The 14844-nt window shown below is 45.5% G+C and overlaps 1 protein-coding gene across 1 annotated transcript; it reads right to left on the bottom strand.

Moving 5' to 3' along the window:
- Nucleotides 1-270: 270 nt before the first annotated feature.
- Nucleotides 271-13089, bottom strand: TMEM184A (transmembrane protein 184A). Its single transcript, XM_015819511.1, has 9 exons — nucleotides 13072-13089; nucleotides 5956-6210; nucleotides 4808-4973; nucleotides 4151-4241; nucleotides 3958-4033; nucleotides 3398-3489; nucleotides 3121-3290; nucleotides 2353-2550; nucleotides 271-1635 (listed from the first exon to the last, which is right to left on the bottom strand). The coding sequence occupies exons 2-9, from the start codon at nucleotides 6208-6210 to the stop codon at nucleotides 1388-1390; spliced, it is 1296 nt and encodes a 431-aa protein (XP_015674997.1). The 5' UTR covers nucleotides 13072-13089; the 3' UTR covers nucleotides 271-1387.
- Between the last annotated feature and the right edge of the window lie 1755 nt (nucleotides 13090-14844).

Genomic DNA, 14844 nt, shown 5'->3' with positions numbered 1-14844 from the left:
AGGAGCTGCATGCCAGCTACAGCATAGACCAAAGAGTTTTTCCTTGCTATTTGACAGCTGTAAAAATCCTCTGCCTTATGTCAACAATGTGATACTTCCTTTGTTTTCAATTAAGTGAACTATAGCACCAATGATTAGCCATCCCAGATTCAACCCAGATTCAACGACTTTCAAATTGATGTGTTCTCTGACTAATTTGTCAACATTAGACAGCACTGGAGAAAAAAATATTACAAATGTTTTTATAATTTAAATTTTTGAAATGTACAGATTGACACAAGATTCATAGCCATCACTCGGGAACCTGGACCCTCCAGTTAGGAAGAAGTACAATAGATCAACACAGCCCTGCCATGGGGAAGTACACCAGCCACAGAGAACCTCTTAACACACTTCAGCCTTTACTCCAAAGTTGTGCTGGTTGGAAAGAATGGGAGATGACGTCCAAAACCATCCGGGAGAAACCTGCTTCATCCTATGTGAACCTGCCATATAGGTGTTCAGAAACAAATCTCCCCTGGAAGAATTTTAATTGGTTCTGATTTTGCCTTAATATTCCCCTCAATTATCTCGAGTGGTGCGGTGGCCTAGAGGTGCATATGCTAAACTGTATTTCTGCTGACGTGGTTTTTCAGTCATTCGAAAAGCAGATGTCCTGATCGTCACCTATTCCACTGAAGTGGTTCACCAAAAGAGCTTTCAATGTAATGCAGCACCTCTTCTTTCAAGATTAAGTCACAACTCCTCTGACATCCAAGGTGCATTCTAGGATCAGACGCTTTGCAGCCTCAATGCAAGTTCATAAAGGAATCTAGTGCTATAATTCCTCACCCTGTTGCCGCACCTTGTGTTGGAAAGAAGAAAAGTGCTTTTATTTCTCCGGGGCTCTGAGCTATTGATTCTCGACCCAGTGGATTGGATCCACAAAAAAGGATGATAACTATGGGAATCCAGTTTCAGTGGGACTGAGCTACAATTGCTGGATGAAAATGTTGATTTCATCCAATTCCGTCCGTCCCTACATTCCCTTGTTCCTTCTCTGCCAATAATCAGCATTATTTCCATGCATTGGGAATGTGAGGAGCTGTGTCCACTGAGAAATTCTGTTTCCCTCAGCCTTCCAGGCTGCCGGGTGTTTGGACCAGCAACAAGTGCATCAAAATCTCTTGGATGTGTTTGCCACAGCAACAAACAAGTAGGATAGGCCTGGCTGTATCTGGGAAGTCACCCTAGGTAGGGTCTTCCCTCGATAGCCAGCTGAGAACAAGAACGAGACGCCTCCATTGCTGTGTTCAACAACGTAGTGTGATTCGATTGACAGCTGTCGGGCTGGAGAGAGGCAAGAAGACCTCAAAAACACAAATTCTCCTTCCTTCAATGTGCCTCTTTACAACTCGTCATCAGAGGTGATCAGCATCCGTTTCTCAAGGCTCTTCTTCTTCTTGCTCTGTGAGGTATCTACTGGAGGGCTCACGTGGCCGTTCTGTCCAAGCCCCGCTCCTGTCTCCTGCATGGACTGCTGCGTGTATTGTTGGTAGGTTGGGGAGAAATTGTGGATGGCGTCTTGAACGATGTCTTGAGGACTCATCGTTTCCTTCAGCCCGCTGGAAATGCTTTGCAATGGGGCCAGACCTGCTAGAAGAAAAAGAGAAGAGAACAGAAGAGAATCAACGGACAAGTAGCTGTTCTTTTCAAGGAAGCCGCACTTGCACAAACCAGCCTGCCAGGAAGGTGGAACCCAATGTTGGTTGAAGGCACCAAAGAAAAACAAATTTGCCTTGACGATTTTCAGAGGTTGATTTCTCCTGCAGAAGAGTCATGACCTTTTCTACCTTATCTCCCAGCCACTTGACAATTTCACATTTCTCTTGGGTTTGTTTGGAGCTGAACTCATCCCTGGAGGTGGCATGGGGCCCACTCCTGAGTTGATACACTATTTTTCATCTTGTGAAATATGCCTAACTGCATCGCCCAAAATGGACAAGCCCCATAAGAGAGAACGTCCCAACTTTAAAGGATGTGTAGGAAGCTGAGGAGGCCATTGGTTGCTTGGGAGAGCATTTTACAATGGAAGCATACTATTCCCACCATCTTCCTTTGGCTGTCTTCTCCCTAAATAAGTTAGACCATGCTCCCAACATCATTTGTTTCACCTACCTTATCTTCTCTTTGGAAAGAAACTGGGGGAAAATGGTTTTTAATCAAGTTTGAGAAATGGAAGTAAACACAAACGTCTTGCTCATTGACCCTAGAGAAAGAAGATACCAGCTGGCATTTCTGCTTGCTCATCCCTTCCTCTCCCTGCCTACATTTTGTATAACTGAAGGAGCAGGTCCCCTTAAATCAAATTACCTGTGGCGCTTTCCTTTTTCTCTTGGTATACCTGACAGGTGAAAGCATAACGGAGAGCGATGGAAGCAAACAGCATCTCGATACAGATAATGAAGTTCTGGTAGCCGGCCGCAACAGTGCCAGCTCCCACCGCCTTCCCGTCAATGATCTGAACCTCTGGGATGACCCCACATTTCTCTAAGATGGCCAGCAACATCCCTGCAAAATAGGAATGGTTGCAAAGCATCAGCAAGAGTTCACTAGTGGGTTTTCCACAGATCCAGGAAACGTCTGAAGGAACCTGCATAATTGTCCCACACCAGAAATCTTCTGAAGCACAAGATCCCACCGAGTGTTGTTTTAAATGCAAGATATTTATACTGTATTGAGAAAACACATCAGGAAAACCCAAAAGAATAAAAATCCCACTGCGGCATTTATGCTCTCTTCTGAAATATTTTATTCTGCTCCTCTTTGCTCCAACCTAAGTTTTTCTCTACTTAGAGCAGGAAAGATCAACATCCACAAAAATATAAGAGCCCTACTAGAACATGCCAACGTTTCTTGCATGCCCATGTTTCATTTAATATTTATTTTCCTAGGGATAGGGAATTCCGGGAGTTAAAAGTCCACCCATCTTAATATGGCTAAGGTTGAGAAACAGTGGGATACAAGACGGATGGCCCAGGATGATGAATTCATTAATGGAGAACCGAAGTCTCACATTTCAGGCCTTCCGCCTGGCAGTGCCGATCCTCCCTACCCATGACAGGAAGTAGAACGACTCACCTTGCCAAAAGGAGAGGAAGATGACAGCCTTGATGGTGAGAAACTTCAGGACTGGCTCAAAAGGTCTCAGAAGCTCCATGGTGGCGAAGTAGAAGAGGAACAGGGCATAGAGAGCCAAGCTGACCGAGAAGTTGTAGATGATGGTAATATAAAGGTATCCACTATGGATGCTGGAAAGCAAAGCATTGGAAGAGGCAGAATCCCTCGTTAGGAAGCATTCCCTTTCCAGGTCTGTCACAGTTTCCCCTTCTTCCTCCCCGTTTCCCTCCATTCTCACTTGAAATCGCCATCGTGGTATTTCCCAAACACTTGGAGAACGATGGTGAGGATAGCCACGACCGGCTTGATGATGCAGAACTGCAAGGTGGCCTAGAAGGAAATGGCTCCATTGAAACCACCCAGCTTCTCTGATTCTAATCACTTAATCCAGACCTCAAGTTTTGGTCCAACCTGGGATGGGCAATCTGAGATCCCCCACAAACACTCCAGTCTACCACGGCTTCCACAAATGCCCCTATCACCCATGGCTGTTGCTAGGAGTGATGAAAGCTGGTGTCCAGCCACCAGGGAAGCAACAGAGTCTCCAGGCTAAGATTGCATTTCCACAGTCTGAGCGTCTGTCTCCAATTACCTCTATGCCTATAAAGGCAGGAGAAATGCAAATATTTCACACAACAGACAACACTAACCTGCAGGATTTTGCCTGGGAAAAATGAACTGAAACTGAAACGAGGTTTTTTTTGGGGGGGGGGGAATAAAGATAATGGCTTCCCTGGAAGTAACATGGATGATGGAGAACTGATCAGCTGTAGCTCTGTTCTACGAGATGTTCCTCACCTGCTTGCAAAACCGAAGAAACCCAATGGAGTAAGACATCCCTCGGAGACAGCAAGTTCCATAGAGACAACTAGAGCTAAGAAAAAGCAGAGCCATACATCAGACCAAGCCTGGGACCTTAAGGCTATGTTGGGTGTGAAATACTCCCAACTGTAAGCAAGAGATGGATATCAGTAAGTGATGGTCAACATACACAATGGGCTTCCCTCGGATTTCCGCCATGATGGTACTTTCCCCTCCAAGATATTCAAAGCAGAGGCTCAGGAAGCTGTAAATCACAAATGCTGCAAAAAAGGGAGATTTATTAGATGCTCATCCCACCTTTATTACTTGATAAGTAACTCAAGACAGCAAAACTTGTATAACCCTCCTTCGTCCTCTTTTCCCCACAACACTCTGTAAGATGGGCTTGGCTGACAGTGGGACTGGCCCAAACTCACCCAGCCGGCTTTCATGCCTAAGGCACAACTAGAACTCACTATCTCCTGGTGTTTGGCCCAAAGTCATCCAGCTGACTTCCATACCTAAGCCAGGACTAGAACTCACAGCCTCATGGCTTCTAGACCAGCACCTTAACCAGCACACCAGACTGGCTCTCAAACATTCATAGAACTCAATATGATGGTGGAAATTGTGAACAATTCACAAGATTTTAAATATGACTGCCTTTAATCCATGCATGTCTAAGTCTCTACAAATAGGCTGTTCTTCCTGGCCACACTTTGGAAGGTTTGTGTAAAATTTTGCCTTTGAACTTGGACTCTTCAGCTCAATTTATGACCGAATGCCTACATCCACACCCACCCCTGGGGTACTAAGTTCTCCAGGAGAGCCGTGAATCCCAGCTCACCTTCGTAGCAGTCCCGCACCGAGTCGAAGTAAACATAGTACTGGTGGCTGCCAATAAGCAGGAGACTAAGCCAGGAATCGAAGGCATAAATGGGGACGATAAAGAGAATCCGGATGATGTAGCGCTGCTCATTGGGAATGGTGTAATTTTTCAGGTGCAGGAAGATCTGAGAGAAAAGAAAAAAAAGGGAAGACACACAACACAGGATCAGATGTAGCATTTCCAGGGAGAAAAACACACAGAGCCAGTAAGGATCAATGTGCTCTAGCTAGTTGTATGGGGATGGGGTGCCTGTTTGTCACCTCCAAAGCCCATCTTGAGACCAGCCAAAAAGAATTTTGGAAGCTGGAAGTCACAAATACCACACATATCTGCTTGCGTGGCCTTCAACCTGGCATGAGGTGAAGCTTCAGGTCTCCCAAAGCTTCTGGGTTCTAAGCAGCAATGGGAAATCTGTCCTCCCCAAGATGCTTGGGCCACAAGTTTCTGCCACTTCCTACTTCTAAAGGGGACACACTCTGGGTGGAAACCACAAGCAAACAAGCAGCCAGGAAAGATAAAGAGGGTTAGAACTTGTCAGGGGGATGGACATGACTTCAAAACAGCTGGCTGGTGAATTCTGGGAGAGGAAGTCCATCCATCTTAAAGTTTCCAAGGTTGAGAAACATGTATGCTAATTTTGCAGGCCTATAAAGACTTACCTCCAAAGAAAACCCTACTAAAGCTGGAAGGCTGAGCTGCTTTACTAGGTAAGAAACCTGTAGGATATGATGTTATCCCCCTCCCCACAAATAAATAAATATATAAAAAAATAAGAAAAGTCATAAAACCATCAACACCCAGGATCTCTATTTCCAAATTGAAAACACTTTCTCTTTCTAAGCAAAACTAAACTAAACATCTGAACACACAATACCACAATTCAAATCCTGCGTGACCCCTAGAGGCTATGGAGAAGTTCTACCCAGATCGCCTTGTCAGATGCATAGGAAGCAAGACTCCACGTAACCTGATCAGGCAGCCATGGCTTTCGACAATCTTTCCCCAAATGGGTGCCTGGCCGATGTGAACTACCGCCTCTCCCACCTACCTACCCAACCAGCAGGAAAGATGGAGTCCAAGAGGCCCCGTGCAGCACTGCCACCTACCTGGTGGAAAGTAAGGATCAGCGCTGTCCAGACAAAGAGACCTGAGATGGTTTTTGCCGTGGATGTAGTCAAAAAGAGGGACTGGGTCTCCTGGGAGTGATTCTGATCAGCCCTTAGCTGGGAACCGTCCTCCACAATTAAATAGCTGGAGGCCATCGGTGGAAAGAAGAAATGGAATGAGGTAGCAACCATGCTGGATGTCAGGAGCTTTTCCGGGGCGGGAGAAGACCAGTTGCTGTGTGTCGTGGTGTTCATCTGCTGGAGAGGAGGGAGCAAAGGTGAATGTATTAGGGAGGAGCACCACACCAGGAAAACTGCCGTGATTGGGAGGAAAGATCAAGGTGAAGGGCTGAACAGAAGCAGATTATTCATCACATCCTTCTACGTTCTTCTGTCAGGCTCACGTAGTCAGGAACAGGAGTTGAGCTCTGGTGGTTGCGCAACAACTCTGGAACTGATGACGTGTTTGAGCCCAGCCTTGGGACCAGCCTGCTCATCTCCCCCATCCACTTTTTCATCTCTTTTGACCCCATCTGCTAGTGTCCTCTCCCTTCTCTGAGGAGGTCACTGTGGCAGTTCCCGCCTATGGGATAGGCTGGCCCAAAGGAGATTGGTGCCCGGTCAACAAGGACACTTTCCCAGCAAGAGAGAGACATGGAATTCACTTCCAATGTATAAAAGCCCACTCAAAAAGGGTGCAAGGTGACTTTGGTCACCCTCCTGAAAATTTCTTGGCTTGGAGCTAGCGAAATGGATAGCCCTCACAATTGCAGAAGTAACAGCTGGAAGCTTAAAATTATCCCATCATCCAGCAAATGTGTCTGGCAAAGATTTGAAGAGGCCGACATCTTTGCCTTATTGGAATGCCTTCTCCATCTCACTAGCAAAGGCAGGATTATATTTGCTTTAGTTGAAACGCTCCTGTTTGAACACACCACTGCATCCTGTTTTTTCTCGCTACGGAGAGGGCTTAAAAGTACCTGCCTTTAATACTCTGAGCAAAACACAGCACACGCTTTACACACAGCCTACTGCAGCTGCCAATGAGGCAGCTGCTTTAAAGAGCCACAGTCAAGGGCTCCAAAGCATTGCACAGCCTTGACAGTTACATTAATAAGACACCCTGTATATCTAAATGAGAAAGTCAGATGTTGCTCAAAAGTTTAGCAATTGCTGTTATATTTCCCAACTGCTGGGGGTTAAAGGGGGGGGAACCTCCTGTTCCTTTGAGTTTCGACAGAATAGAAACTACAATTTCTTTTTTTGAGAGAACCCACAAAGACAACTCAATGGATATTAGGAGCACAGGTATCTTTTCAAGTCTGCAGCTCTCATCTCTCGTCTTAGTGCTGGGAACTCTTTGTTTGCAAACTCCAAGCAAAGCAAAATAATTATGTGTCCAAGTTTCCAGGACTAAAAGGGTGTGGGGTTTTTTTTATATCTGGGGTATTCTGGGCATCCCTTTCGTACCATCAAACTAATAATATACTTGTATTTTTACGGAGCGTGTTCAGAGACCCCCTTGGATTGTCAAGTTTCCCTCTTTAGCTATCCATTCCTTACATTTTCCCACCTTCTATTCTAGGAATTAAGACATACACACACACACACTCAATTTTTTCCAAGAAAGGCATTCGTTACAAGAATAACTTTATGGTAGATAAGCAACTAAGATAAAGACCAGCTGCTCCATTTTATTAATCTTTGCTTAGCTGAGCTGTAGTAAATTCTGCCCACCCACCCCCCATCTTGGCTGGCCAAAGACAAGCCATCAGCCCCTATATAGACATTCTGTAAATCTGAATAAATCTTTTCCCAAGAGGCTTAAGGTTACCCACACCATCTGCTTTTCCAGCCCAAACAGCCCCCGAGGTGTTATTCCTTCTCCTAATTTTTTCCCTATCCCTTCCACTGTTAACTGTCCCTACATTTCATTTTAGGAAAACATTAGAACAGAATGGCTTTTTATAGCGATCCTGTAAGAAAAGCAAGTGGATCACTTGGGTTTTAAGACTGCAACTTGGCACATATCTAGAAAAATTTGCACCATTATGATCATTCCCCCATCTGGTGATTGTGCTATAGATCAGGAAAGATTCACGTGACTAAAACCAAAGACTTCTAAAAAAGAAAAGGGCACTCTACAGAACCCTAATTTATTTCCTTGGAAAACCTCTCCCTAATTTTCTTCTTCTCCTTGCAAGGATGGCAAATTTCTTCCTGAAAAGACAGGCCAGTACAACTCCTTTAAGTCAGCTGCCCCATTTTTAAGGGCTTCTATTAAAAATAATTACATTTTTAATAAAGGGGCAAAGGCAACCTTTTTAATTAAAAAAAAAGTTGCCCGTTTCCCTACAGCGTAAGGATGATGAACAGATCAAGCTGTTATGAGCCAATTACAGTATATCCATAATTAAGAAATGCTTTTGCTGAGATTCATTTATTCATCCTACAATCTAGAAGACAGAAGGAGCCCCAGTCTCAACTGAAGGAAGGAAATAATTAAAACATCCCAGTCCAGCTTCTGTCTGAATACATACCATAAAGATGGACCAGCCCATGACTGAATAAAAAGCTATTTATTTAACCTGGTGATTTCACCGCTACTCAAATCTCTTCATAGTTTTTTTATTTAATTAAGATAATAAAAAATGCAAATGAAAATAAAGAGGGGGAAAAGAAAGAAGAAAGAAATGTATGATAAAGGGGGAAAAGAAAATACAAAAACTGTACTTTTTCAGCGCAGCAAAGTACAAAATGAAACTACAGCCTCAACTTTTTACTTTTACATACTTAGCAAGTACTAACTATTTCTATACCAACATATTATTCAGCAGATCCTAGAGTCAAGATTTCATTTTTTTTTTAAAATATATCTCAAGCACAAATTTCCAGGTAGAAACAAAACTAGATATATTTTCTCCGATTAAAACAGTTAATTTTGCCATCTCTGTTAATCATCTTTTTTTTATTCTTTCCGTAGTTTTTTTTTTTTTAAATTTAATTCCCAACATTTAATTTGGCTTCAATCCAGGTGACATTATGAGCCTCGAAAACTTGTACCGTTTCAACCGATGAAAATGATCGCTTGTTTTGAAAGAGAGAAAGTCCTTTTCTGGGCCAGTTGAAATGTCCACCACCTCCCTTACTTACAAGCTTATCCCTTCTGCTTTGCCAGTTAACCCAAGTTTTTATATGCTCTGTTACCTATTCGATAGATCCGGGCTTCTAGCGTTCTTTCCAAAACGAAGGGCAGGTTGATAAACTGCCAGTCTCCAGCGCTTTCCAGACACACAGTCTTTGATATGAATCCACCACCTTTATTTATGCCCTTTTCAGCTGCTGGGATAAGACTCTCCAGGGCAAGACACATGCTTACTCACCCCCATGTGGTAGCTGGTGCAAGAGTTTCAGTTGTCTTATGCTTACAAGTACACGGGAGCCTAAAAATACATCTCTCCCTACTCCTAGGAGGAGGGAGGGAGGGAGAAGCAGAGAGTAGAGGAATTCAATGATCTGATGAGAAACTCCAGCTGATGGGTGGGTGGGCGTTTGATTGGTTGAGCAGTGCCTCAACCAGAAGCTCTTGAGCTCAAGCCCAGTAATCACAACATTGCAGGATGCCACGAGGTTGTGCGGATTCTCCTGCCGTCAGCTGACCACCAGACTCCTCCTCAGGATCAGATGTCCTGTTCAGTCAACACTTACTCCTCTCTGACCGTTGGGGAGCTGGCCAAGGAAGGAGCTTTGGAGCCAGGTGCAAGCTGGTACTATCACAACATCAAACATTAACCAGCCTGCGGAGGTCAAGCTGGTAGGCAGGGAAAGGAAGTCGCAAGGGACCGAGATAGCATTCCCTTCTTCCTTGTTTGCTTTCCATTCGGAAGAACACGAAGCAGTCCTACCAGCTGAGAAAGAACTAAAAGCTACTTGAAAAGAATAAATAACCCAAAGAGACCCGTGCTAGAAGGAGTGGACTGTGAATGCTGGAAGCTTCTGTGACAAAATATTAAGTTTTGAAGGGCCCAGAAGATTCCCTGCCTTTTCTGCTATTAAAAATCATTTTTATCTGCTCCCTTCCCCACCCGAATCCCCAATTTTGGGGTGGCAGGAGGTTCTAAGGGCGCCCAGACCAAGAAACCCAACTGGAGAAAGAGAACTATCATCTGCCTGTTATTTAATTCGATTTTAAAACAAACTATTTATTTATTATCGTGGTTTTTAGTATCGCCTGTTCACCGCCCTGAGTCCCGCAAGGGAGATAGGGCGGTATATAAATTTAATAAATAAATAAATAATAAATAAAAGAAAGGCGAGCAATTCTTTAACTTGTCAACTGGGTCTCTGCAGATACCTTTGGAAGAAGAAACGGTCAAGCAAGCTTCAGCCTATTCCAGAAACAACCTCTCCACGCTTCCCTTTAGAGTTTCTTCACCACCATGGCCAAAAAAAATCAAAAAAAAAATCATACAACCGGGCACCGATTCGCTTCACAACTGCCTTGTTTGCCCACCGTCTCAGTTTTGGCCGTAAGCCGAGGACTTCCTGTATGCTGGACGTTATTCTCGCACCAGAGGTAGTCACGCTGCCACCCATGCCAAGACGGGGAGCAATTTCAGAAGAGCGTGCCTCGCTCACCCTGGCTCTCGCGGGGGCCCCCCCAAACCTGTTGTGTAGCTTTTTGCCAACGTGCACGGCCAAGCACACAAGAGCACGCTGAGCCGGTGCAGTGCCTTAGGAGCCAGCGGCCACTTCTCGCCTCCCGTCAGCCGGATTCTTCCTCCATGAGCAAAGCAGGTGGGGCTGAACTCCACCCCGGGCCTCTGTTTATTCGGAGCGAAGGGCTGAGCTCAGTGGGTCACTGGCCAAACAAGCCAGCTTTGCTGAACTGGCTTCCTTAACAGCCTGGAGCAGGACTCCTGCTTTAGCACTTCCTTGCTTTAATCAGCAGAGATAATTCCTGGCACCACTGGAAAGCAAACTCTTTAAGTGTTTTATGTGGGGCGGGGAAGGGACTGGCCCCGGTGAGCCCTGAACCCGGATTCCTGTTGTAGGCTGATATAAAAAAATCCTCCTTCGAGTTGGCTCAAATGGGTCCTGGATCCATTTCTCGGATCAACATCAGTACAATATAATTGGCAGGGAATTTGTATTTCCCATTCTAGAAACCAGGAGACGGTGAGTTCTAGTCCTGCTTTAGGCATGAGGCCAGCTAGATGACCTTAGACCAGGGGTCTTCAAACTTGGCCCTTTGATGACTTGTGGACTTCAACTCCCAGAATTCCTCAGCCAGGCACGTGTGCCTGGCTGAGGAATTCTGGGAGTTGAAGTCCACAAGTCATCAAAGGGCCAAGTTTGAAGACCCCTGCCTTAGACCAATCACCAGGAGACTGTCAGTTCAAGTCCTGCCTTAGGCAATGTTTTAAAGGGTTGTTGTGGTGGGGAAAATAGGAAGAGGAAGTGTTCGATATATTTGCTACCTTGAGTTATTTGTAAAACTAGAGCTGGGATACAAACAAACAAAATTCTAAGATATTCTAGAGGCCTCCCATTCAAGTGCTAACTCAGTCCAGTCTGGCTTGGCTTTTAAGATCAAAGGTGCCTGCTAAACTCCAGATTTCAGGACAACTACACCAAAATTCTACTTTTAGGATTCCTCTGGTGGATTTCAAGCTACTTTGCTAAAGCCAATGTGTTTGAAAAAGGCTCTGTTAAAGTCTTTAGGCTCACTGTTTGAATAAACCCCATTTCTATTCTTATCTTAACACAGAGAGCCACGCAGATAAGGAGGCATTGCAGCATGTTCCCCCAACACTACACTTACACAGAAGTAACCGCTAACAGTTCCCATTGGGCTTACGCTCAGGTAAGACCGTCCAGGGCAGCCGAAGGTACATGTAATTTTCTTTCTGATTTAATTTTCCAAACCCTCACTGTGGAACTTCAAAGCAATGGATACCTTTTTGGCCATATCAGAATTAAATTAGATCTACAGGAATGCAGAGATGGACAGACATCATTTTGTGTAAATATTTGCTCTGCGTCCAGAGGGCACATGATCAGAAGTCTGAAATTCAGGATACTGGGATTCAGCCTGACGCCATAATCCTCAGTACTTGTGCGGGACCTACCTTATCAAACTCAAGAGGAATTTACTTTACTCAATCTATTGTATGAATGCAGACTGTGGGATTATTTTATCTTTCAGCCTGATCTGCTTGCTAGGTTAATTCCGTAAAGCATTCTTTAGCTGTGGGCTGTAGAAACATGGCCAGGGAGGGTCCTTAATGCCACATTCTTATCCATGTCTACATGGTACAGTTTCAAAAAAAAAAAAAATTCTTTCATTGATATAGCCAGCCTCTCTCAAACAACTCTGGGCAACCCATATAACAAAAAAGTAAAATAAAATAAAACTAAAAATGGGATCTGAAGCCTATCTGCAGTTGTTTTGCCACCTGAGATTTTAATGCTGTAGCTCTTTGTGCCTCGGTCGGCAGATTGTGTTTAATTGTCTGAATCGCGTGGTAACCCAACCTATAAACTGGATTGAGCTGAGCTGGATGGGCAACTTTCTACATGAGTCTCACTTCTGTCCAGATTCAAGACCTACACTTTGCAGTTTATTTTGTAAGAGATAATATTTTTTTTCAAAAAAAGTACTGTGCAAGAAATACTTTAAAAAAAAAAAGTACTGCACCTTACTTGCTTTCTTGATAGCGAGATAGGCAGCTTAAAAATTAAATCCATCCATCATCTATCTATCTATCTATCTATCTATCTATCTATCTATCTATCTATCTATCTATCTATCTATCTATCTATCTATCTATCTATCTATCTATCTATCTATCATCGTCTGTCTGTCTGTCTGTCTGTCTGTCTGTCTGTCTATCTGTCTGTCTATCTATCTATCTATCTATCTATCTATCTATCTATCTATCTATCTATCTATCTATCTATCTATCTATCTATCTATCTATCTATCTATCTATCTATCTATCCATATCTATCCATCTGTCTTTTCTGTTCTTGTAATAAATCAGATAAACTCAAAATAAAAAAGGCACATTAAAACTTTCAAACCTTGGAAAATCGGAAGACCGACGTGCTTACCTCGGTCCCGGAGCTCTGTTTACCTTCGTGGTTCTGAAAAGCAGACAAGGCTGGGGTGAGAGTCTTCTCCAGGTGGGCGACTTTACCTGACGCTTCCCCCGTGATTATTCTCAGACCGATTACAATTCAAGGGAAGATTAAGGTTCTCGCTCGGCTGGCCCAGCCCCTCGCCTACCTCGCCCCGTTTCCCGGCTTCGCTCCCTCCACCCACCCACCCGGAGCGTCCTGAGTTCGCCCACCAGGCTCGTCCCCGTCCCAAGCCTTGCCTGGAACTCACCTGCCCGGCATCCCGGAGCCGGCCGGCGAGGGGTGCGAAAGCTGCGGTGGCCAAGTCCTCTTCTTCCCAGGGGGGGGGGACCCCGAGATTTGGACTGGGAAGGCCGGCCGGGTAAGTTTGCGCGCGCTCCTGCGCTTTCCCCGGGCCGGAGAGCCTCGCAAAGCCAACTTCTCCCCCTTCTCTTCCCTGCCCACTTGCCTACCTGTGCTACCTGCCTGCTCTCCGGCCCAGGAAGCGGCCGTCCCACCTGGCGCGCCGCCCGGCCGCTTCCTCTTTGCTTTCTCAGCCGGCTGCCCGGCAGCGCCTTCCTCGGAGACTCCTCCTCTTCCCTCTCCCTGCCCGGCTCACAGTGGGGTGGGGAGGCGGCCAGGCTTACCTTACCGCCCCTTCGCCCTCCTTCCCCCCCCCCCAGGCTCCGGGACTCCTGCCAGGCGATCTGGGACGGGCGGGGTGGATTTGCGCCGCTTGCCTGCCGAATCTGCGCTCTGTGGCTCGCTTGGAGAACTTCCCCGACGTGTGAATGCAAGCCCATCTCGTTTGCGAGCTACAGTTTTGAGCCCAGAATGACAGGGTTGGAAGGGACCTTGGAGGTCTTCTAGTCCGACCCCCTGCTCCAGCAGGAGATCGCTCGCTTGGAGAACTTCCCCGACGTGTGAATGCAGCCCATCTCGTTTGCATCGATGTCAAAACTCGGGTCTTACTGTCCCAACCTTCCCTGGAACCTCCAGAAGATCAGGCTGGGGGACGAGGTCGTCCGCTAGCATGTGGTAAGGCCTGTTTACCGACAGGTTAGAGAAAAACTACCTCGTGGGTGTACCTACCTCGTGGGTGGTAAAGACTTCCGTTCGGCAAGGTGACTAAATTAACAAGACAGTCGAAATTTCTCCTTCGTTCTAGGTTGGCTCTCTCCTTGATTCGTTTCCATCTGTTGCTTCTTATCTTGCCCTCGGTTGCTTTGGAGAATGTTACACCACCACCCTTCTCTGTGACAGCCCCTCAAATAGTGGAACTGTTATGGTGTCACTCATAACCAAGAAAGCCACAAATTCCTATATGGGGCAAGGGGTTGGACTAGAGCAGGGGATGGTATTATGGCAGATTTACAACCTGTGGATTTCAACTCCCAGAATTCCTAAGCCAGCCTTGTGGACTTCAACTCCCAGAATTCCTGAGCCAGAGACTGGACACTAGCTGGGAAGCTGGGAAGGGCCAAGCACCCTGGAAATCTTGCCAGAAAAACTGCAAAGACTTGTCCAGATAAGTGACCTCCCCTTCCTATGTTAATTTCCAAAGTCATCATTTCAGTTTGTTACGTTTTCATCTTTCGCAGTCTGATCCAGCCTTTCTCCGCCTTGCCCCCCCCCCCTTAAGACGTGTGGACTTCAACTCCCAGAATTCTAGACATGATCATCAACAGGTTAGAGGGCAAACAATACTTTTCACTTTTTTTTAAGGAGTCAATTAGGCCAACAAAGATTATTATAAACAATTCCTTT

The sequence above is a fragment of the Protobothrops mucrosquamatus genome, unplaced genomic scaffold (genome assembly GCF_001527695.2).
Source record: "Protobothrops mucrosquamatus isolate PMUCROS unplaced genomic scaffold, P.Mucros_1.0 scaffold942, whole genome shotgun sequence".
NCBI lineage: Eukaryota > Metazoa > Chordata > Lepidosauria > Squamata > Viperidae > Protobothrops > Protobothrops mucrosquamatus.
Note: the sequence above shows the minus strand (reverse complement) of the source record. Positions and strands in the feature narration are given on the sequence as shown.